The sequence below is a fragment of the Trachypithecus francoisi genome, unplaced genomic scaffold (genome assembly GCF_009764315.1).
Source record: "Trachypithecus francoisi isolate TF-2019V2 unplaced genomic scaffold, Tfra_2.0 Lachesis_group6, whole genome shotgun sequence".
Lineage (NCBI taxonomy): Eukaryota > Metazoa > Chordata > Mammalia > Primates > Cercopithecidae > Trachypithecus > Trachypithecus francoisi.
In genome coordinates, this window is record NW_022681471.1 from 82,044,887 (window position 1) to 82,070,226 (window position 25,340).

The window sequence follows — 25,340 nt, forward strand, 5'->3', positions numbered from 1 at the left end:
AGCAAAGACTTGAAATCAACCCAAATGTCCATCAGTGACAGACTGGTTTAAGAAAATGTGGCACATATACACCATGGAATACTATGCAGCCATATAAAAGTATGAGTTTGCATCCCTTGTAGGGACATGCATGCAGCTGGAAACCATCATTCTTAGCAAACTATCACAAGAACAGAAAACCAAACACCGCATGTACTCACTCATAGGTAGGAGCTGAACAATGAGATCACTTGGACTCGGGAAGGGGAACATCACACACTGGGGCCTATCATGGGGAGGGGGGAGGGGGGAGGGATTGCATTCGGAGTTATACCTGATATAAATGATGAATTGATGGGTGCTGACGTGTTGATGTGTGCAGCACACCAACATGGCACAAGCATACATATGTAACAAACCTGCACGTTATGCACATGTACCCTAGAACTTAAAGTATAATAAAAAAAAAAATAGTGCCATACAGGTGAGGCCTACATTGGACATAAACAGTGCTACGTTTATTTATTTGTCTCCCTTGAAATAATAATAGGTAAATAAAGACAAAAAAAAAAAAAAAAAAGCATTCCTCCTAAGAACTGAACATGATATTGGTGGTGTCCATCATGGGCAGACTAATAAAGGCCATGGCGCCAGCGGAAATCCTGAACGGGAAGGAGATCTCCGTGCAAATAAGGCAAGACTGAAGAATCAAGTCATTCAGTTGAAGGAGCAAGTACGTGGTTTCACACCAGGCCTGGCAATATTACAGGTTGGCAACAGAGATGATTGCAATCTTTACATAATGTGAAGCTGAAGGCTGCTGAAGAGATTGGGATGAAAGCCACTGACATTAAGTTACTAAGAACAACCACAGAATCTGAGGTGATCAATTTTGTGTGTATATTATATCTTTGAATGAAGACTACTATACACTGGTTCATAGTGCAGCTACCTCTAGATTCAGAGAATTCCATTAACACTGAAGGACTGATCAATACTATTGCACCTGAAAAGGATGTGGATGGATTGACTAGCGTCAGTGCTGGGAAACTTGCTAGAGGTGACCTAAATGACTGTTTCATTCCTTGTATGCCTAAAGGATGCTTGGAACTCATCAAAGAGGCAGGGGTGCAGATTGCCAGAAGGCATGCTGTGGTGATTGGGCACAGTAAAATAGTCAGGGCCCCAATGCATGACTTGCTTCTGTGGAACAATGCCACAGTGACCACCTGCCACCCCAAGACTGCCAATCTGGATGAGGAAGTAAATAAAGGTGACATACTGGTGGTTGCAACTGGTTGGCCTGAAATGGTTAAAGGGGAATAGATCAAACCTGGGGCAATAGTCATCGACTGTAGAATCAATTATGTCCCAGATGATAAAAAAAAAAAAAATGGGAAAAAAATTGTGGTTGATGTGGCATACGACAGAGCCTGTTCTTGGTGGTTTAAGGCCCATGATGGTTGCAATGCTCATGCAGAGCACAGTAGAGAGTACCAAGCGTTTCCTGGAGAAATTTAAGCCAGGAAAGTGGATGAATCAGTATAACAACCTTAACTTCAAGGCACCTGTTCCAAGTGATATTGATATATCACGATCTTGTAAACTGAAGCCCATTGGTAATCTGGCTCGAGAAATTGGTCTGCTGTCTGAAGAGGTAGAATTATATGACGAAACAAAGGCCAAAGTTCTGCTGTCAGCACTAGAACACCTGAAGCACCAGCCTGATGGGAATATTGGGTAGTGACTGGAATAACTCCAACACTCCAGGAGAAGGGAAAAGCACGACTACAATCGGGCTGCTGCAAGCCCTTTGTGCCCATATCTCCAGACATTTTTGTGTGTGCGACAGCCTTCCCAGGGCCCCATCTTTGGAATAAAAGGTGGTGCCGCAGGAGGTGGCTACTCCCAGATCATTCCTATGCAAGAGTTTAATCTCCAACTCACAGATGACATCCATGCCATCACTGTAGCTAATAACCTCATTGCTGTGGCCATTGATGCTCAGATATTTCATGAACTGCCCCAGACAGACAAGGCTCTATTTAATCGTTTGGTGCCATCAGTAAATGGATTGAGAAAGTTCTCTGATATCCACATCCGAAGGTTAAACAGACTAGGCATTGAAAAGACTGACCCTACCACACTGACAGATGAAGAGATAAACAGATTTGCAAGATTGGACATTGATCCAGAAATCGTAACTTGGCAAAGTGTGTTGGATACCAATGATAGATTCCTGCGGAAGATCACGATTCGACAGACTCCAACAAAGAAAGGTCACACAAGGACAGCCAGTTTGATATCTCTGTGGCGAGTGAAATTATGGCTGTCCTGGCTCTCACACTTCTCTTTTTTTTTTTTTTTTTATTTTTTATTTTTTATTTTTTATTTTTTATTTTTTATTTTATTATACTTTAAGTTCTAGGGTACATGTGCATAACGTTTATATCATGTATAACTCCCCAATGCAATCCCTCCCTCCTCCCCCTTCCCCATGATAGGCCCCAGTGTGTGATGTTCCCCTTCCCGAGTCCAAGTGATCTCATTGTTCAGTTCCCACCTATGAGTGAGAACATGCGGTGTTTGGTTTCTCTTCTTGTGATAGTTTGCTAAGAATGATGGTTTCCAGCTGCATCCATGTCCCTACAAAGGACGCAAACTCATCCTTTTTGATGGCTGCATAGTATTCCATGGTGTATATGTGCCACATTTTCTTAATCCAGTCTGTCACAGATGGACATTTGGGTTGATTCCAAGTCTTTGCTATTGTGAATAGTGCCGCAATAAACATACGTGTGCATGTGTCTTTGTAGTAGAGTAATTTATAATCCTTTGGGTATATACCCAGTAGTGGGATGGCTGGGTCATATGGTACATCTAGTTCTAGATCCTTGAGGAATCGCCATACTGTTTTCCATAATGGTTGAACTAGTTTACAATCCCACCAACAGTGTAAAAGTGTTCCTATTTCTCCACATCCTCTCAACATCTATTGTTTCCTGACTTCTTAATGATTGCCATTCTAACTGGTGTGAGATGGTATCTCATTGTGGTTTTGATTTGCATTTTCTGATGGCGAGTGATGACGAGCATTTTTTCATGTGTCTGTTGGCTGTATGGATGTCTTCTTTTGAGAAATGTCTGTTCATATCCTTTGCCCACTTTTTGATGGGGTTGTTTTTTTTTTTCTTGTATATTTGTTTGAGTTCTTTGTAGATTCTGGATATTAGCCCTTTGTCAGATGAGTAGGTTGCAAAAATTTTCTCCCATTCTGTAGGTTGCCTGTTCACTCTGATGGTAGTTTCTTTAGCTGTGCAAAAGCTCTTTAGTTTAATGAGATCCCATTGTCAATTTTGGCTTTTGCTGCCGTTGCTTTTGGTGTTTTAGACATGAAGTCCTTGCCCATGCCTATGTCCTGAATGGTACTACCTAGGTTTTCTTCTAGGGTTTTTATGGTATTAGGTCTAACATTTAAGTCTCTAATCCATCTTGAATTAATTTTCGTATAAGGGTAAGGAAAGGATCCACTTTCAGCTTTCTACTTGTGGCTAGCCAATTTTCCCAGCACCATTTATTAAATAGGGAATCCTTTCCCATTTTTGTTTCTCTCAGGTTTGTCAAAGATCAGATGGCTGTAGATGTGTGGTATTATTTCTGAGGACTCTGTTCTGTTCCACTGGTCTATTTCTCTGTTGTGGTACCAGTACCATGCTGTTTTGGTTACTGTAGCCTTGTAGTATAGTTTGAAGTCAGGTAGCGTGACGCCTCCAGCTTTGTCCTTTTGACCTAGGATTGTCTTGGCAATGCGGGCTCTTTTTTGGTTCCATATGAACTTTAAAGCAGTTTTTTCCAATTCTGTGAAGAAACTCATTGGTAGCTTGATGGGGATGGCATTGAATCTATAAATAACCTTGGGCAGTATGGCCATTTTCACAATATTGATTCTTCCTATCCATGAGCATGGTATGTTCTTCCATTGTTTGTGTCCTCTTTGATTTCACTGAGCAGTGGTTTGTAGTTCTCCTTGAAGAGGTCCTTTACATCCCTTGTAAGCTGGATTCCTAGTTTTATTCTCTTTGAAGCAATTGTGAATGGAAGTTCATTCCTGACTTGGCTCTCTGCTTGTCTGTTACTGGTGTATAAGAATGCTTGTGATTTTTGCACATTAATTTTGTATCCTGAGACTTTGCTGAAGTTGCTTATGAGCTTAAGGAGATTTTGGGCTGAGACGATGGGTTTTTCTAAATATACAATCATGTCATCTGCAAACAGGGACAATTTGACTTCTTCTTTCCTAACTGGATACCTTGATTTCTTTCTCTTGCCTGATTGCCCTAGCCAGAACTTCCAACACTATGTTGAATAGGAGTGGTGAGAGAGGGCATCCCTGTCTTGTGCCAGTTTTCAAAGGGAATTTTTCCAGTTTTTGCCCATTCAGTATGATATTAGCTGTGGGTTTGTCGTAAATAGCTCTTATTATTTTGAGGTACGTTCCATCAATACCGAATTTATTGAGCGTTTTTAGCATAAAGGGCTGTTGAATTTTGTCAAAAGCCTTTTCTGCATCTATTGAGATAATCATGTGGTTCTTGTCTTTGGTTCTGTTTATATGCTGGATTACGTTTATTGATTTGCGAATGTTGAACCAGCCTTGCATCCCAGGGATGAAGCCCACTTGATCATGGTGGATAAGCTTTTTGATGTGCTGCTGAATCTGGTTTGCCAGTATTTTATTGAGAATTTTGCATCGATGTTCATCAGGGATATTGGTCTAAAATTCTCTCTTTTTTGTTGTGTCTCTGCCAGGCTTTGGTATCAGGATGATGTTGGCCTCATAAAATGAGTTAGGGAGGATTCCCTCTTTTTCTATTGATTGGAATAGTTTCAGAAGGAATGGTACCAGTTCCTCCTTGTACCTCTGGTAGAATTCAGCTGTGAATCCATCTGGTCCTGGACTTTTTTTCGTGGGTAGGCTATTAATTGTTGCCTCAATTTCAGAGCCTGGTATTGGTCTATTCAGGGATTCAACTTCTTCCTGGTTCAGTCTGGGGAGAGTGTAAGTGTCCAGGAAATTATCCATTTCTTCTAGATTTTCTAGTCGATTTGCGTAGAGGCATTTATAGTATTCTCTGATGGTTGTTTGTATTTCTGTGGGGTCGGTGGTGATATCCCCTTTATCATTTTTTATTGCGTCTATTTGATTCCTCTCTCTTTCTTCTTTATTAGTCTTGCTAGCGGTCTGTCAATTTTGTTGATTTTTCAAAAAACCAACTCCTGGATTCATTGATTTTTTGGAGGGTTTTTTGTGACTCTATCTCCTTCAGTTCTGCTCTGATCTTAGTTATTTCTTGCCTTCTGCTAGCTTTTGAATGTGTTTGCTCTTGCCTCTCTAGTTCTTTTAATTGTGATGTTTAAGTGTCAATTTTAGATCTTTCCTGCTTTCTCTTGTGGGCATTTAGTGCTATAAATTTCCCTCTACACACTGCTTTAAATGTGTCCCAGAGATTCTGGTATGTTGTATCTTTGTTCTCATTGGTTTCAAAGAACATCTTTATTTCTGCTTTCATTTCGTTATGTACCCAGTAGTCATTCAGGAGCAGGTTATTCAGTTTCCATGTAGTTGAGCGGTTTTGATTGAGTTTCTTAGTCCTGAGTTCTAGTTTGATTGCACTGTGGTCTGAGAGACAGTTTGTTATAATTTCTGTTCTTGTACATTTGCTGAGGAGTGCTTTACTTCCAATTATGTGGTCAATTTTGGAATAAGTGCGATGTGGTGCTGAGAAGAATGTATATTCTGTTGATTTGGGGTGTGGAGAGTTCTATAGATGTCTATTAGGTCCGCTTGGTGCAGAGATGAGTTCAATTCCTGGATATCCTTGTTAACTTTCTGTCTCGTTGATCTGTCTAATGTTGACAGTGGAGTGTTGAAATCTCCCATTATTATTGTATGGGAGTCTAAGTCTCTTTGTAGGTCTCTAAGGACTTGCTTTATGAATCTGGGTGCTCCTGTATTGGGTGCATATATATTTAGGAGAGTTAGCTCTTCCTGTTGAATTGATCCCTTTACCATTATGTAATGGCCTTCTTTGTCTCTTTTGATCTTTGATGGTTTAAAGTCTGTTTTATCAGAGACTAGGATTGCAACCCCTGCTTTTTTTTGTTCTCCATTTGCTTGGTAGATCTTCTCCATCCCTTTATTTTGAGCCTATGTATGTCTCTGCATGTGAGATGGGTCTCCTGAATACAGCAGACTGATGGGTCTTGACTCTTTATCCAGTTTGCCAGTCTGTGTCTTTTCATTGGAGCATTTAGTCCATTTACATTTAAGGTTAATATTGTTATGTGTGAACTTGATCCTGTCATTATGATATTAACTGGTTATTTTGCTCATTAGTTGATGCAGTTTCTTCCTAGCCTCGATGGTCTTACATTTTGGCATGTTTTTGCAATGGCTGGTACCGGTTGTTCCTTTCCATGTTTAGGGCTTCCTTCAGGGTCTCTTGTAAGGCAGGCCTGGTGGTGACAAAATCTCTAAGCATTTGCTTATCTGTAAAGGATTTTATTTCTCCTTCACTGATGAAACTTAGTTTGGCTGGATATGAAATTCTGGGTTGAAAATTCTTTTCTTTAAGAACGTTGAATATTGGCCCCCACTCTCTTCTGGCTTGTAGAGTTTCTGCCGAGAGATCTGCTGTTAGTCTGATGGGCTTCCCTTGTGGGTAACCCGACCTTTCTCTCTGGCTGCCCTTCAGATTTTTCCTTCATTTCAACTTTGGTGAATCTGGCAATTATGTGTCTTGGAGTTGCTCTTCTGGAGGAGTATCTTTGTGGCGTTCTCTGTATTTCCTGAATTTGAATGTTGGCCTGCCCTACTAGGTTGGGGAAGTTCTCCTGGATGATATCCTGAAGAGTGTTTTCCAACTTGGTTCCATTTTCCCCCTCACTTTCAGGCACCCCAATCAGACGTAGATTTGGTCTTTTTACATAATCCCATACTTCTTGCAGGCTTTGTTCATTTCTTTTTCTTCTTTTTTCTTTTGGTTTCTCTTCTCGCTCATTTCATTCATTTGATCCTCAATCGCTGATACTCTTTCTTCCAGTTGATCGAGTCGGTTACCGAAGCTTGTGCATTTGTCACGTATTTCTCGTGTCATGGTTTTCATCTCTGTCATTTCGTTTATGATCTTCTCTGCATTAATTAGTCTAGCTGTCAATTCTTCCACTTTTTTTCAAGATTTTTAGTTTCTTTGCGCTGGGTACGTAATTCCTCCTTTAGCTCTGAGAGGTTTGATGGACTGAAGCCTTCTCTCTCATCTCGTCAAAGTCATTCTCTGACCAGCTTTGATCCGTTGATGGCGATGGGCTGCGCTCCTTTGCAGGGGGAGATGCGCTCTTATTTTTGAATTTCCAGCTTTTCTGCCCTGCTTTTTCCCCATCTTTGTGGTTTTATCTGTCTCTGGTCTTTGATGATGGTGACGTACTGATGGGGTTTTGGTATAGGTGTCCTTCCTGTTTGATAGTTTTCCGTTGACAGTCAGAAGGACTGTCTGTTGGTCTGTTGGAGATTGCTTGAGGTCCACTCCAGACCCTGTTTGCCTGGGTATCAGCAGCAGAGGTTGCCAAAGATAGAATATTGCTGAGCAGCGAGTGTACCTGTCTGATTCTTCTTTGGAAGTTTCCTCTCAGGGTGACTCCACCCTGTGAGGTGTGGGGTGTCAGACTGCCCCTAGTGGGGGATGTCTCCCAGCTAGGCTACTGAGGGGTCAGGGACCCACCTGAGCAGGCAGTCTGTCCCTTCTGGATCTCAACCTCCGCGTTGGGAGATCCACGGCTCTCCCCAAAGCTGTCAGACAGAGTCGTTCGCCTGCACCGCCCCCTGCTTTCCCTATTGGACCTCAGCTGTGACTGTCCCACAGGTGGAGTCTACAGAGACAGGCAGGTTTCCTTGAGCTGCTGTGAGCTCCACCCAGTTCGAGCTTCCCAGCAGCTTTGTTTACCTACTTAAGCCTCAGCAATGGCGGGCACCCCTCCCCAGCCTCGCTGCTGCTTGCGGATAGATCGCCGCAGACGGCTGTGTTAGCAGTGAGGGAGGCTCCGTGGGCGTGGGACCCTCCCGGCCAGGTGTGGGATATATTCTCCTGGTGTGCCTGTTTCCTTAAAGCGCAGTATTGGGGTGGGAGTTACGCGATTTTCCAGGTGTTATGTGTCTCAGTTCCCCTGGCTAGGAAAACGGATTTCCTTCCCCCTTGCGCTTCCAGGTGAGGCGATGCCTCGCCCTGCTTCAGCTCACGCTGGTCAGGCTGCAGCAGCTGACCAGCACCGATTGTCCGGCACTCCCTAGAGAGATGACCCAGTACCTCAGTTGAAAATGCAGAAATCACCGGTCTCTGTGTACTCGCGCTGGGAGTTGGAGACTGGAGCTGTTCCTATTCGGCCATCTTGCTCCGCCACACCACTTCTCTAGAAGATATGAGAGAGAGACTGGGCAAAATGGTGGCGGCATCCAGTAAGAAAGGAGAGCCCATCAGTGCTGAAGATCTGGGGCTGGGTGGTACATTGATAGTGCTTATGAAGGCTGCAATCAAGCCCAATTTCATGCAGACATTGGAGGGCACTCCAGTGTTTGTCCATGCCGGCCATTTGCCAACATCGCACACGGCAATTCCTCTATCACTGCAGACCGGATCGCACTCAAGCTTGTTGGCCCAGAAGGGTTTGCAGTGACAGAAGGGGATTTGGAGCAGAATTGGAATGGAAAATATTTTTAACATCAAATCCCGGTATTCCGGCCTCCGCCCTCACGTGGTGGTGCTTGTTGCCACTGTCAGTGCTCTCAAGATGCAGGGGGCGGCCCTGTGGTCACTGCTGAAATGCCTCTTCCCAAGGCTTACATAGAGGAGAACCTAGAGCTGGTTGAAAAAGGCTTCAGTAACTTGAAGAAACAAATTGAAAATGGCAGAATGTTTGTAATTCCAGTAGTAGTGGCCGTGAATGCATTCAAGATGGATACAGAGACTGAGCTGGACCTCGTCAGCCACCTTTCCAGAGAACATGGGGCTTTTGATGCCGTGAAGTACACTCACTGGGCAGAAGGGGGCAAAGGTGCCTTAGCCCTGGCTCAGGCCATCCAGAGAGCAGCACAAGCACCCAGCAGCTTCCAACCTTTATGACCTCAGCTCCCATTGAGGATAAAAATCAGAATCACTGCACAGAAGATCTATGGAGTAGACGACATTGAATTACTCCCCAAAGCTCAACACAAAGCTGAGGTCTACACAAAGCAGTGGTTTGGGAATCTCCCCATCTGCATGGCCAAAACACATTTGTCCTTGTCTCACAACCCAGAGCAAAAAGGTGTTCCTACAGGATTCGTTCTGCCCATTTGCGACATCAATGCCAGCATCAGGGCTGGTTTTCTGTACCCTTTAGTAGGAACAGTGAGCACAATGGACTCCCCACCCGGCCCTGTTTTTATGATACGGATTTGGACCCTGAAACAGAACAGGTGAATGGATTATTCTAAACCGATCATCATCCATCTTCAAGAAGCCACTTTGAAAGTTTGGCCAGTGTCTATTCAGGTCCAGTGGAAATTAGGAAGTATAAGGGAGCCAAGAGTCAGTCCCTGCCCAGAAGATCTGAAACTAATAGTAGGAATTTCCCCAGATGTCATTTTCAGCCTTAATTCTCATCATGTACAAATAACATAAATCATGTCTATTTACTTTAGTGACGTTCCACAGAATAAAAGGAAATAGTTTTGCCAAATAAATAAATAAATAAATAAAGGACTGAACAAAGACAAAGATCTCCACTCTCACCACTCCTATTCAACATAGTACTGGCAGTTCTACCCAGAGGAAAGGGATCCAAATTTAAAAAGAAGTAGACATGTTATCTCTGCTTGCTGATGACATATCTAGAAAACCTAGATGTTACATAAAATTCATATACTTGATAAACAATTTTAATAAAGTTTCAGGATACTGAATCAATGTAAATAAAGTCAGTAGTATTTCATACACCAATAACATTAAAACTAAGAAACAAATAAATATTCCATCCCATTTACACTAGCCATTTACAAAAATAAAATACTAGGAATATGTTTAACCAAGGAGGTTAAAGATCACTATAAAGAGAAATACAAAACACTGACAGAATAAATCATAGATGACAGAAACAGAAAAAGATCTTATGCTCATGGACTGGAAGTATCACTAGTTAAAATGACCATACTGCCAAGAGCAATCTACAGACTAAACATAATTCCTATCATTACAAACATAATTTTTCACAGGGTTAGAAAAAAATTCCAGAATACATATATAACAAAAAGAGCCTGAGAGCAAATAAATTTTTCATAAAAAAAAAGTAAGAGGCCCACATTATCTGACTTCAAAATATACTAAAAAGCTATAGTAATGAAAACAGTATGGTAATGGTTTAAAAAAAAAAAATTGAGACATAGAATGGAACCAGAGAACCAAGAAATAAAGCCACATACCTATAAAAAACTGAACTTTGACAAAGTTGACAAAAATAAACAGTGAAGAAAGGACATGAAATATTGCTTTATTGAGTAGAAATAAAGAGTTCCGGCAAAATTGGCTAGCCATATTCAGAATAATGAAACTGGACCTCTCTCTCTCACCATATACAAAAATGATCTCAAGTTTTATTTATGACTTAAATGTAAGACCTCAAACAAGAAAAATCCTAACAAAAACTATACAAAAAACTCTTCTGACATTGAGGGAAAGAATTTATGACTAAGACTTCAAAAGCAAATGCAACAAAAACAAAAGTACATAAATGGAACATAAACTAAAAAGCTTCTGTACAGCAAAGGAAATAATCAACAGAGTAAAAAGACAAACTACAGAAGAGAAGGAAATATTTGCAAGTTATGCCTCTGAAAATGGTCTAATATCCACAGTCTACAAGAAACCAAAACAAATCAACAAGAAAAAAAAGAAAAACATTAAAAAGTGAGCAAAAAACATGAACAGACATGTCTTTCTTAAAAGACATGCAATTGGCTACAAAAAAACTTATGAAGAGGTGCTCAACATCACTAGTCATCAGAGAAATTTAAATTAAAACCACAATGAGATACTATCTTACACCAGTCGGAATGGCTATTTTTAAGGTAAAAAATAACAGTTGTTGGTGAGAATGCAGAGAAAAAGGAATGCTTACACATTGTTGGCATATTGTAAAGTAGTAAAATTTCTATGGAAAACAGCATGGAGGTTTCTCAAAGAACCAAAATAAAACTATCATTTAGCATAGCATTTCCACCCTTGACTAATCAAAATAAAAGAATTCTTTATATCAAAAGACAACTAAACTTGTGTGTTGTCTTTATTGCAACACTATTTACAATAGCAGTCATCGAATAAACCTAAATTTTTATGAATAAACCTAAATTTTGACTGGATAAAGAAATGTGATATATAAACACCACAGAATACTACACAGTCATAAAAAATGAAAGCATGACATTTGCAGCCACGTGGATTTAGCTTGAGGCCATTATCCTAAGTTAAATAACTCAGAAACAGAAAGTCTGTTTCTCACTTATAAGTGGAAACTAAACAATGGATACACATGAACAAGTAGGCAGAAATAACTGACACTGGCAACTCAAAACTATGGAAGGGTGGGAGGTAGATGAGGGCTGAAAGTCATCTATGGGATAAAATGTTCACTGTTTGCATAATGGGTACACTAGAAGCTCAAATTTCACCATTACACAATATATCCATTTAACAACATGCACAAGTACCCTTTCAATCTAAAATAATAAAAAATAAAGTACAATAAATGTAAGACTTGACTGTGAAATTCCTAGAGGAAAATAGAGAGAAAAAGCTCTGTAACATTAGTCTTGGCAATGAGTTTTTGCATATATGTCTGAAAGCACAGGCTAACAAAGCAAAAATAAACAAATTGGTTTATAGCAAACTAAAAAGCATTTTCACACAAAGAAAACAATATAAATAAAAAGGCAACCTACTGAATGGGATAAAATATTTGTAAAACATATATTTGACATAGGATTGATATTTAAAACATACAAGGATTCATAGAACTTATCAGAAACAAATAACTCAATTGAAAACTTGGCAAACAACCTGAATAGACATTTCTTCAAGGAGACATACAACTGGCCTCTAGGTATATGAAAAAAAAAAATTAACAACACTAATCATCAGGTGAATGCACATCAAAGCCAAGATGAGATGTCACCTCCCACCCAATAGCATAGCTATTATTTTTTTTTTAAGGTAAGTGTTGGTGAGGAGAGGGAGGAAAGGGAACCTTTGTACACTGTGTTATAAATGTAATTTGTACAGCCATTCAAAACATTAAAAATAGAACTACCATATGATCCAGCAGTGCTACTTCTAGTAATATATAAGTAATTCAAATCAGTATCTCTAAGAAGTATCTGCAATCCCATGTTCTCTGCGGCATTATTTATAATTGCTAAGTTACAAAAACATCCTAAGTGTGTGTTGATGGATAGATAAAGAAAATGTTGTATATACATGACCTGAAATATTATTCAGCCTTAAAAATGTAGAAAATTTGCAATTTTCAACAATATAGATGGACCTGAAGGGCATTATGTTAAGCGAAATAAACCAGACACAGAAAAACAAATGTTTTATAATATCATTTATCTATGTAATCTAAAAAAGTCAAATTCTTAGAAGTAGAGAGTAGGACGGTAGTTGCCAGGAATTGGGGTGGTGTGAGGGGATGAAATAAAGCTATATTGGTCAGAGGGTACAAACTTTCATTTATATTAGTCATTATATATTATGTGTGTGAGTGTGTGTGTGTATGTGTGTGTGTGTAAGGGTACTAATATTAGGGTACTCCAGAGAAGCAGAAGAAATTCCTTCTCCTTTTCTGAAGTACCATAATAAAGCCACTTTGGAAGACAATCTCAAGGTTTCTAACAAAGCAAAGTATATTGTGTTCCTTGGTACTACCTAATTGAATAGAAAACTTATGTCTAACTCCCAATGCAATCCCTCCCTCCTCCCCCCTCCCCATGATAAGCCCCGATGTGTGATGTTCCCCTTCCCGAGTCCAAGTGATCTCATTGTTCAGTTCCCACCTATGAGTGAGAACATGCGGTGTTTGGTTTTCTCTTCTTGTGATAGTTTGCTAAGAATGATGGTTTCCAGCTGCATCCATGTCCCTACAAAGGACGCAAACTCATCCTTTTTGATGGCTGCATAGTATTCCATGGTGTATATGTGCCACATTTTCTTAATCCAGTCTGTCACAGATGGACATTTGGCTTTATTCCAAGTCTTTGCTATTGTGAATAGTGCCAAATGACGAATTGATGGGTGCTGACGAGTTGATGGGTGCAGCACACCAACATGGCACAAGTATACATATGTAACAAACCTGCACGTTATGCACATGTACCCTAGAACTTAAAGTATAACATAAAAAAAAGAAAACTTATGGAAAAGGTGCACATAAATGATTGTAACAGTTTTTGTTCAAAGATTACAATATTTTGAAACAACTAAGATGTCCTTTAGTAGATAAATGGGTAAAAAATGGTGGTACATCCTTACAATGAAATATTTTCAGAGATAAAAGAAATTAGTTACCAAGCCACAAAAAGACATGGAGGGAACTTAAATGCATATTTCAATGTGAAAGAAGCAAGTATAAAAAGGTTACATAATTTAGATTCTAAATATATGATATTAGGTGAAAGGTAAAAGCATAAAGATAGTAAAAAATCTGTGGTTTCCAGTAGGAGTGGGGAGAATGTATGAATAAATAAGTGATGCACAGAAGATTTTTGAGTGGTAAAAAAAAATCGGTATGATATTATAATGATAGTTACATGCCATTATGCATTTGTCAATGCTGTAAAGCTGTACTATATAAACACTAATGTAAACTGTGGACTTTAGTCAATAATATATCAATATTGTTTCATCAGTCATGAAATATGTACACTACTAGTGAAGGAAAGAGGGGCTACCCATGGACTCTCTGTATTATCTGCTCAATCTTTTGGTAAATATATAACGTTCTAAAAATGAAATCTGCTAATAAAAATATTCAACAGTACACAAGGCCTTGGTATCTTTTTCTACAAAATAGGTAAAAGTAAGGTGTTGCTAGGAAATACAGAAATGATAAAAAGACCTCGATTATAAAATATCCTCAACAAAGTTTGATGCCCTAATTCCTTTCCTTTTATTCTGATTTAGAAACAATTACAGACCAACATCAGTTAGCAACTATTGAATTTCTGCTACAAAATCAAAAAAGCTCGCTCTTTATATTGAACCTGAAACTGGATAAAGTTCAAATTGCTATATAAAGTTACTAACTTTAGAGAAATATTTAAATATATTATGCCATATTAAAATTCTGGAATACTAAATCCTTAATATTTTTATTCTCCTGAATCAAAATTTCATTTCTTCTTGTCTATTTATTCTGACGGGAGAAGCTTAACACATTTTCTCAATTTCCGTAATAAAAAATTGCTAATTTGATTTTAGTTGCTATAAAATATAGCCATCCTGTCCTAAAACATGGTATCTTTCTGACAACAGCTTGAGAATGGTGGAGGTGGCACACATACTTACCCCACCTCCAATGATGTAACAATGTGTTTCTCTATTTATCTCCTCCCTCCTCAGATACACACATCACTCATTCTCATGTTCCTCCACTTCCTCCTTTTCAGAAAATATTCAGAAACAAAGAGACATAAACTAATTTATTCAATGACAGATTACAGAACAGCAGGCCTGTTGGTGTTTCAGAAATGCCTTTATCGCTGAGATGGAATTTTGTAGTGTGACTAGGAACATATAAAAAGGAATGATAATTGTAATCCCAGTGACACCGATTATACCGGCTATGGGATCTATCCACCAACAACTCAAGCTATAAAACTAAGTTTCTCTTTTTATTCAAAACTCATTTAAGGACTCCTAGTAAAGTTCTGTAATTTTTCTCTGGTAGGTTCTACATCCTTATTTTTAGAGTCTGCAGGCATTTTGTAGGATTTTCTGTTTGCCTTCTCTGTTATCCTCATTCTACTTTTTATCTGGTTATTGCTGATAGATATGTTAGCTATGGTTTTTGATATTTTCATTGTACATCCTATTTTAGGTTGAACTCAATTATTCTATGAGTTTTTAAATAGCACTCTTTGCATTTTACAAGAATATACTCACATCTTATTCTATAAATAATTATTGATTTGTCTTTTTTTCATAGTCACACCTCTTATTTCTAATTTCTCTTTGGCATACTTTCTATAAATAATAATGGTGATGGTTAGCATGCTTACCTTATTTTATATTTTAAAGAGGTTGCCCTGGATTTCATGTAGATAATATAAAAAAGAACATAGTATGGCAAAAATTAATTTTTAATCAGAAATAGACATCTGAATTTTATAAAATGGTTTCTGGAAAAATATTGAAGTTATAAAATTTATCTTATTGAATCAACTGATAAAGCATACAACAGTATTATAGATCCTTGTATTCCATACACCAATCTTCACTAGACCCTGTTCTAAAATTATCCAATATGAAATGAAACTCCTAAATGAATTCACATGTATTTCAATCTGTCTCTTTTTTAGCAGGTGACTATTTTAAAGTATTATTTCAAACTAAATTAGTCTATGATAGCTCTCCCTGCTACCTGATGCCAACAGGTGATGAGGACTGCAACATTGTCACTTCTGGGACTGCAGAGAAAATTTCAGTAACAGTGACACTCTTGGTTAATATCACAAGTGAAAATTCCATTTAGGAAAATTGGCTTTTCATACGCATGAATTTCAGGCCAGCAAAAATATCGTTTTAATATTGTAAAGGAAGGGTTTGGGGTCAGAATATTAAATTGGCTAGAGAATTTGGTACTGAAGAGTCTGTACATAAGTTATTAACATTTTTGCTTAAGTTACAGAACAGGAAGTGAGGTAATTCTACCGTGAGAGCAACTTACATGGACTAAAAGTTCAATGCGAGTAATTTACTTCCATTCACTTACTTTTTCCCTCCTGTACCTGGCTTCATAATTTTGCATTTATCCTCCAGCTCCCCAGAAAAGTACCAATGTGCTTTGCCACTAGCATTCTATGGTTTATCAACCCAAGCAACCGAGGAATAGTATCTTAATTTTTCTATAGTTTTTCCTTTAATTACTTGTAAGTCTTAACATTTCTTGTGTTTTTACTATTCACTTACATATCTTCTTTTATAATTACCTTTCTCCTTTTCCTATGTCCCTGGTGGTATTTCTCTTGTAATGGGTTATAGCCTGTATAAGGTTAATAATCCCCATCATTTTTATTGACAGTATTTTCTATGATTTCTCTCTTTTAGATATTATTATTTCATATATGTGAAGCTAACTTAATACATGTAAAAAGTTAATATAGGAAGAAATTCTGTTTCTGGGTTTATAACTTATGAAGATCTCACTTTTCTCTTTTCCTCTTTTAATACTAACGCGAAGAGTGCTATTTAAAAACTCACAGAATAAATGAGTTCAACCTAAAATAGGATATACGATGAAAATACCAAAAACCATAGCATTACAAAAGGAAATTTAAAAATCCACTGAGTTTTTATATGAATTACATTGTACCTATAGATTTAAAAAAATGTTAATTTTATAACATGATTTTCAAATCTAGTAACACAGTAATGTATTCACATATGCTGTGCTTATGTTTTGGGTTTTTTTTTTTTTTGAGACAGAGTCACGCTCTGTCTCCCAGGCTGGAGTGCAGTGGCGCGATCTCGGCTCATTACAACCTCCGCCTCCTGGGTTCACGCCATTCTCCTGCCTCAGCCTCCCAAGTAGCTGGGACTACAGGCACCCGCCACCAGGCCCAGCTAATTTTTTCTATTTTGTTTAGTAGAGACGGGGTTTCACCGTGTTAGTCCGGATGGCCTCGATCTCCTGACCTATGGTTTGAATGCATCGCCTCCAAAATTCAGGTGTTGCCAATGCGTTAGTATTAAGAGGTGGGGCCCTTAAGAGGTGATAAGGCCATGAGGGCTGCCCCTAGTTAATGCAATTACAGCCATTTGTTAAAAGGCTTCATGCAGCCTTAGCAGCTGTCTCTTCCACCCTTCTGCCATTTTTCTCCCTTCTGGAGAATGCAGCAAGATGGCCCTCACCAGACACTGAACCTGCCAGCACCTTGATCTTGGACTTTCCTGTCTTCAGATGTGTGAGAAATAAATTTTTGTTCTTTGTAAGTTATCGAGTCACAGGCATTTTTTCATGGTGGCACAAAACAAAGACAGAATATAAAAGCCATCTTCCACCACACTTAAGTTTCTTCTAGTTTTCATAATTCATAAGTATTGCAAAACAATTTTGACTAGTGGTTTTTGGTCTATTTAGATGATTCTAATTTAGAGATTATTCGACTTTCACTAAGACACTTTCCTAATTCTTACTGTGAGTTGTTATACTGATTCCCTTGAGGATTGAGATATACAATTCCACTGTTTCCAAGTAATAATCTGTACTATTATTAAGTAGTAGTTTAAAAATTACTTTTAACATTTGATAGGGCTGTTCCCCTTATTATTCTTCTTTCCAAATGAACCTTTGCTTTTAAAAAGACAAATTTGTTTTGTTATTTCACCTGATTATAAAAGTATTTTAAGGCCGGGCGCGGTGGCTCAAGCCTGTAATCCCAGCACTTTGGGAGGCCGAGACGGGCGGATCATGAGGTCAGGAGATCGAGACTATCCTGGTTAATATGGTGAAACCCCGTCTCTACTAAAAAATACAAAAACTAGCCGGGCGACGAGGCGGGCGCCTGTAGTCCCAGCTACTCGGGAGGCTGAGGCAGGAGAATGGCGTGAACCCGGGAGGCGGAGCTTGCAGTGAGCTGAGAGCCGGCCACTGCACTCCAGCCTGGGTGGCAGAGCAAGACTCCGTCTCAAAAAAAAAAAAAAAAAAAAAAAAAAAAAAAAAGTATTTTAAAATAAAGCTCAGGCTAAAATGACTGCATATATAATGTTGTCTCAATTACCTAAAATTTACATCTACACATGAGCATAGAAGAATCACTAGATAGATGCATACCAAATTATTAATAACAGTTACCTCTGAGCAATTTATTTATTTGATTTATCATACTTTATTTTCAAAGTACTCGTTTCATTACTAAAAAATAAAATATCTAAAATAACCATGAAAAATTACACCTAAAATTGCTTAGTATAACTGTTCTGAAAACCTTAATTCCGTATGCTTACACAGAAATATTTGGCAGAAAGTGAAGTAAAGGGTTCAGAATGGCATCTCCTTGACTAAAAATAATTCTTAAACAAATTTTATTTAAAATTACCTTTTTCTGAGCCAAAATGAGATCTTGGTCCACTTTGGACATTAAAAATGAGCCTCCATCATGTTCCATCCAGTAAAATTTTAAGTCTTTTAAATGTACCTTTGTGTCTAGTTTTAACCTGTGGAGCATTAAAAGGAAACTGACGTCAACAAATTATTTAGATATCCTTAACAGTTCAATCCTGACATCTGAGCTTCAGCTCTAATGAAGTATTTTTCCCTGAGCACTGTGTGCCAGAAACAGTGTTATACCTTTAGAATTTAGATTTGCATTTTAAAAATGTACTTGAGCTGCAGGGGAGAGAATGGTTTGAAATGCATCAAAATTGTAGACATAGTGACAAATCAAAATGCTTTGGTAGCAGTTAATGCTAGAAATGATTGTAGCCTGAACTAGAACTGTAACCATGGTGATGGAGAGATATATAAAGATGTAAGAAATCATTAGTAGGTAGTTTCAATATGACTCAGCATTGCTTAGATGTAATGACTGAGAAAAATCGGATATGAGGCTTTAGCAACTGGGTTGATTTTGGTCATCCAATCACTGGGATTGGGCAAGAATCAAAGTAGTGGATTAGGTTTCTGGAGCTTGGAAGAAAAATAATATCAGTTTTAGATATATTGAGTGTCAGTTATCTGAAATGGCCAGTCTTCCTGTAGTAGTAAATAGACAGTCCTCTAGCTTAAGTGAAAAGAGTGACCTGAAGAGGTAGATTTCGGCATCATCTGTGTATGGAAAATGGTTGAAGTGGCAAGGGTAGATGGAGTCATTCTGAGAGGATAAGCAGAAAGAAGACAGAGAAGTAAACCAGGTCCTTCTAGAATACCAATATATAAGAGATGAACAAAGGAAGGAAGAGCCAGTAAGGCAGATGAAAAGAAAAGGAACAATATCAAAAGGGTGGACTGTCCATAACACAAAGCATAAATGCTTAAGGGGATGGATACCTACCCCATTTTCCATGAAGCGATTATTATGCATTACATGACTGCTTCAAAATATCTCATGTAGCCCATAAATATATATACCTGCTATGTACCCACAAAAATTAGCAATAATTTTAAAAAAAGATTGTATCACAAGAGCCAAGGGCAGAGTTTGTTTCAATAATGATGGAGTAATATCAATACTGCCACCAGTTATAATGAGGTAATGAATGGTAAGTATTGAGAAGCAGTCATTATTCTTAGCAAAAATGCAAAAAAAAAAAAAAAATCAGGGACCTTGGCAAGAATAATTTTGGTGGTAAAAACCAGTTTGTAGTGAATTCATTTATGAGATGGCAATGTGAGAATTTAGAGTCAATGAGTACAAATAATTCACACAAATGGTCTGGCAATGGGGCAAAAAGTGGCATAGAGTAGTGGCTTAAGGGGAATAACGGGCTAAAAAAATTTTGTGTCATTTTAAGATGAGAGACACTTAGGATGTTTAATAATAATGAGAAGGGTGCATAAGTGTGTGTGTGTGTGTGTGAGAGAGAGAGAGAGAGACAGAGAGAGAGAGAGAGAGAGAGAGAGAGACAGAGACAGAGAGAGAGACAGAGAGAGAGGTTAAAGTCGTACTAAGGTGAGATAAGTAATGGAACAAAGACCTGAGAGAATAGGAGAACATAAGATCAAGAGCATCTGAAATTACTTATATGATAAAGCAAAATGGAAAGATATTTTCTCCTCTCTAAGAGGAGAAAAGAATGAATGCTGGAGACCTAGAAAAATGTGATGGTAAGAAATTGAAGTAAGTTACATATAGATTGCTTTTTTTTATGAGATAAAATGTGGGAGTATTTACTTGAGGGTAAAGGAAAGGAGAAGATCACAGGTTTGTTGGAAATGGAAATAATTTGAAATCACTGCTATAGAAAACGTAAAAAGAAAAAAATGCTGTCTATGGAAACCGATTTCCAAGCAGCACTGATGCCTAGGTGAGATTGGAAAGTATGTATATGGTGACAGATGGCAGAAGAATCAGAAAGGCTGAACTTGAAGTGCACATAGTCCTTATACTCAAATTCACAAATGAACAACAAAAAGATTCACTGTTTCCATCCCAAAATAAGGCCTCTCTTTGTATTTTCTCAGTAAAATACTTTTACATGGCATTTTCCCAATTTGTGAATCATGGAATCCACTTATATAAGTATATAAAGGCTCTCTCATAAAAATCTGCAATAATTCTTTGCTTGAGGACTGAAAGTCTACCTCTATGACACTAATAAACAAAGAGAGAATGAATGTCAGGATAAGAGTCTGAGGAAATAAAAATAAATGAACATACCTTTTGATCCCAGGTCCTGCCATGACCTTCAACATGGGGGCCAGGTCTTCAGCATAGCGGCACATTGGACCAGTGCACTGAAACAACTCCTGGCCTCCCACAGCCATGGGAAACTGACCTTTGTTGGGAACCACACCTGAAAGGTTAGACACTCAGGTTAGCTGCCCAAAATAAGACATGATCTCTGCATGTTGTATTTCATTATGGTGTTTAATCTATCTTAAATATTTTTCTCCTGGTTAAAACTTTTCAGGTCTTTTTATATCTCATTGTGGTAGTTTCACAATTTTATTAGCTTTCTTAAAAGCAGCGAATTTTTTTCCTAATAGAGTACAACGAAGAACTTCAATATAAAACAGGTAAAACCAGAGCTACTCTGATGGAGAAATGGTCCCTACTTATTAGACTATTCTCTCTTTCTGTGATGGTTCTAACGGCCTGCAGAGCCTATATGGATGAGGATGAGTTAGAATACAGATTAAAAAATCTACTGGCCAAGAGGATAAAGTCAACATTCCTTTAACTTGTATACAAACTTGTATGCAACCTGATACCTAAAAAGAAGCCATAACAAATTGTTTGCAATTTTCCACAAAGAACAGGCTATTTTAATGCTCATTTATAACTTTGTTTATGCCATTTCCTCTGCCTATAATACATTTCACAATTTAATATGCTAGATGGATAACCAGATTTCAAGACTTAAGTGAAACTATAAGGCCTTTCTTGATCACCTACAATCTCTCAGCCCAAAATCTTCTTGAGCTGATAAGCAACTTCAGCAAAGCCTCAGGATACAAAAGTACTGTGCAAAAATCACAAGCATTCCTATATACCAATAATAGAGATCCAAATCATGAATGAGCTCTCGTTCACAATTGCTAAAAAGAAAATAAAATATCAGGAATACAAATTGTTATGCCCAGACCGTTTGTTCCCCGAAGAAGACCACCAGAGTCCAGAGTCAAAGCCAAGCGGCAAGGATCTTTAATGCAAGTTCGAACTTGGTCCCTCCGTTCTACAACATACAAGAGGGCCCCAAACAATGCGTGCGCTTGCTATTTATAGCTCGAGGTAAACAGGACTTGTCAGGTTACAGAGGAACAAGGCATTTCTCTAGGCTACAGCATTACAATTGGTTTACATGTTAATGTTAAGTTATGCTTTTAGCAGCCTTCTTATCGGTTCCTGCGCTTTTACAAACGGTTGTAACCTTATTGGAGCTTCCCCAGGTAGGTTTTGTTTTTTTTTGTGTTTGTCCTTACAATGTCTGGAGTCTATAGATAACCTTAATCGGTTAGGTCGGGGTCGATCTTTAACTAGGCTCAGGGCGCCGCCCGGGCTGTCAGGGCGCCGCCCGGGCTATTTGCCTGTGGACTTCATTTCTGCCTCTTAGTCTCTTCATTTGATCTCTTTCATTCCCCCCTTTCTCAGGTACCTCTGGAGCCAATCTTGGGTCTTATAAGTCTGATTCTGTTTCAGCGTTTACAGGTTGGTATTGGGCTCTGAGGACCATGTGCTGTATGGTGTCAAACCTTCCCTGACAAACCGCAAAATTCTGTTAATAACACAAGGTCCTACGGTAAGCAGAAATAGTAGACTTAGCAGGGGTCCAAGGAAGGGGGCTAACAGGGGAAACATAGAGGAATTTTACCATTGTCATCATGACACTGAGATTACAAACTTTACAAAGTAATAGAATATTACAAAGTAAGTGGGGGCAGGATGAGAGCACAGGATGGTGTTAACATTAAAATGCTAATGAAATTTTGGGCACACATAGTCATTGATAACATTTAGGAAATAGGGTTGAGAGCAGACAACCTGACTGACCAAAATTTATTAGGTGGGAATTTCCTCATCCTAATAAGCCTGAGAGCACTACAGGAGGCCGGGGCTTATTTCATCCCTTCGGCTTCAACTGTAAAAGGCGGCACGCCTCCAAGGGGGTCGTTTATAGGCCTACCCTCAGAGCGCATTCTCTTTCTCAGGGATATTCCTTGCTGAGAAAAAGAATTCAGCGATATTTCTCCTATTTGCATTCAAAAAGAGAAGAAATATGGCTCTGTTCCGTCCGGCTCATTGGCGGCCAGTTCAAGGTTACCTCCCTTGTTCCCTGAACATCACTGTTATCCTGTTCTTCTTCAAGCCCCAGATTTCATATTGTTTAAACACACATGCTCTACAAACCATCTGTGCAGTTAACAGTCATCACAGGGTCCTGAGGTGACATATATCCTCCTCAGCTTACAAAGATGATGATGGGACTAAGAGATTAAAGCAAAGACATAGGAAATTACAAAAGTATTAATTTCAGAGAACTAATAAAATGTCCATGAAACCTCATATTTTATGATTTTTTTGCCGTGGCTTCAGCCAGTCCCTCCATTTAAGGTCTCTGACTCCCCGCAACATTCTCTCTCCCTTTTTTTCTATATAAATGTGCCATGGCGATGAAGGCTGTTCGTTCTCTCCATTGTGGCATAGGATTCTTTGACTGGTCCAGCACACTAAAAACAAACCGATTAAACAGAGACACATAATTCCAAAATTTACTGCAGTAGAGTTCTCAATAGACTTAATCTAAGTTGTGGGGTTTTAATCCATAAAAAATTTTTTTTTTACTTGATCTAATGCCTCAGTTCCAGGCACAATATTTAATGACTTTGAGAGGCTTTAAAATTTGTTGTTCTAATTTAGAAATGTCTAAAGTGAGATAATTTCCTCTTCCCTGTAATGGTGTTTGCCATGTCCCAGTGATGTTTAGACTCATTATAAACTTGGGGTAATACAAAAATCTGAAGTATTCCAGTCACACTGTAACTGGAAACGATACCTAATGGAAATATTTATCATCAATTCTTTTTTTTCCGGTTAGGCAGGGCAACAATCATCTGTGGGACCAGGTATCTACACACTATTATTAACATATATTTTAATAGGATTATCCATCCTTGTGACTGCCCGAATTAAGGGCGGGAAAGGCACATAAGCCCAGTAGGTATAGTTAGCTGCAGCTGCTCCTGCAGGCATGGGGAGACTTACTACCGTTGATACAACCATTAAAGCTGCAAGCAGCATTTTTTTTCTGAGGTTTGTGTCACCTTTGCGCTGGCTAGGCTTTTTCTAGCTAACAGTGTCAGCTTCTTTAACTGTGCCCAGGTCGGCAGCTCTGCCTTCCTGGTGCGTGGTGACTTTATCTGTTTTCTAATATCACCACTTGATTTATCCTGCGAGTCAATGGTGCTCGATGGCGGTGTTTCCGTCTCCGTGGAGGCGCTTTTCTTTGCATCTCCGATGGGTTCATTGTAGAACTTCAAATGTTTAGTGGGTATCCAAACAGGAAGCTGATTTTCTCCTAGTGAAACACAAGCAAAATCTCTTCCCAGGTTATTACCTTCCTCTATTTCTCATGTCCTATTTTGTTGTAACAAAGTGAACAGCTGGTTTAACTGATTATCTATGCTATATTTAATTAGAGCTGTCTAACATCCTTTGTAGCCTGTACTACATATGCAGAATCTGATATAATATTAACAGGTTGATTAAAATCTTTTAACACTGTAATGACTGCAACCAACTCTGCTCTTGAGCAGATTGATATTGAGTTTTGATTACTCGCTCTTTTGGCCCTCTGTAAGTCACTTTTTCATTGCTGGGACCATCAGTGAATACTGTCAGAGCATTTTCTAAAGGTTTATGTCTGGTAATTTTAGGTAAAATCCAAGTAGTCAATTTTAAAAACTGGAAGATTTTTGTTTTTGGGTAATGATTATCAATAATTCTTACAAAATCTGCAAGGCCAATTTGCCATGCACCAGAATTGATAAAGGCTCGTTTAACTTGTTCCTTGGTTAAAGGAACAACTATTTTGTCTGGGTCATACCACACAATTTTATTATTTGTAATCTTGTCTGACCAATTAATGTAGCCATTTGATCCAAGTACAATGTAAAAGTTTTAATTGTACTGTGAGGAAGGAATGACCACTCTACAAGATCAGTATTTCGAAAATGATACCTTTTGGAGAACGCGCAGTGGCGAAAATCAAAAGTTGGAGTGGGGCTAAAGAATCTATTATCTATTTGCATCCTTAAATAATGAAAAGGAGCAGAGGTTTAGATCTTTTTAAATGCTATTGTTAGTCCTGTGTTGGCAACCTCTGCTTGCAGAAATGTGTAACAGTCAATTAATTTGTCTCTTGTTTCTGCAGCACATAAAATATCATCAATATAGTGAATGATATAACAATCTGAAAATTTGTTTCTAACTGGTTGAAGGACTTGACCTACGAAAGCTTGACAAATAGTTGGACTATTAAGCATTACCTGAGGTAAAACTTTTCACTGAAACCTGGTAGCTGGTTCTTTATATTTATGGCTGGTATAGTAAAGGCAAATTTTTCACAATCTTGCTCTGCCAGAGGAATGGTAAACAAAAGCAATCCTTTAGACCAATTATAATTAAAAGCCAGTCTTTTGGGATCATGGCCAGAGAGGGCAATCCAGGTTGGAGAGGCCCCACGGGTAGAATTACAGCCTTTACGGCTCTTAAGTCCATTAACATACGCCATTTGCCTGATTTTTTTCTGAATTACAAATACAGGAGAATTCCAGGGTGAGAATGAAGGCTCAGTGTGTCCCTTTTCTAATTGTTTCTTTGCTAATAAGTGTAAAGCCTC

At 38.5% G+C, this 25,340-nt stretch overlaps 1 protein-coding gene and 1 pseudogene across 4 annotated transcripts in view; one reads left to right on the plus strand and one right to left on the minus strand.

The window, feature by feature from the left end:
* The window catches only part of FAAH2 (fatty acid amide hydrolase 2), a 242,356-nt gene that overhangs the window by 100,654 nt on the left and 116,362 nt on the right, over positions 1 to 25,340 (minus strand). For all 4 annotated transcript variants that reach the window (XM_033201025.1, XM_033201024.1, XM_033201023.1 and 1 more), the window contains 2 exons: positions 20,660 to 20,795; positions 18,380 to 18,497 (listed from right to left, as the gene is read on the minus strand). In XM_033201025.1, coding sequence (XP_033056916.1) covers positions 18,380 to 18,497; positions 20,660 to 20,795 — 254 coding nt within the window. The remainder of the gene's footprint in view (positions 1 to 18,379; positions 18,498 to 20,659; positions 20,796 to 25,340) is intronic.
* LOC117077357 lies at positions 624 to 9,505 on the plus strand (annotated as a pseudogene).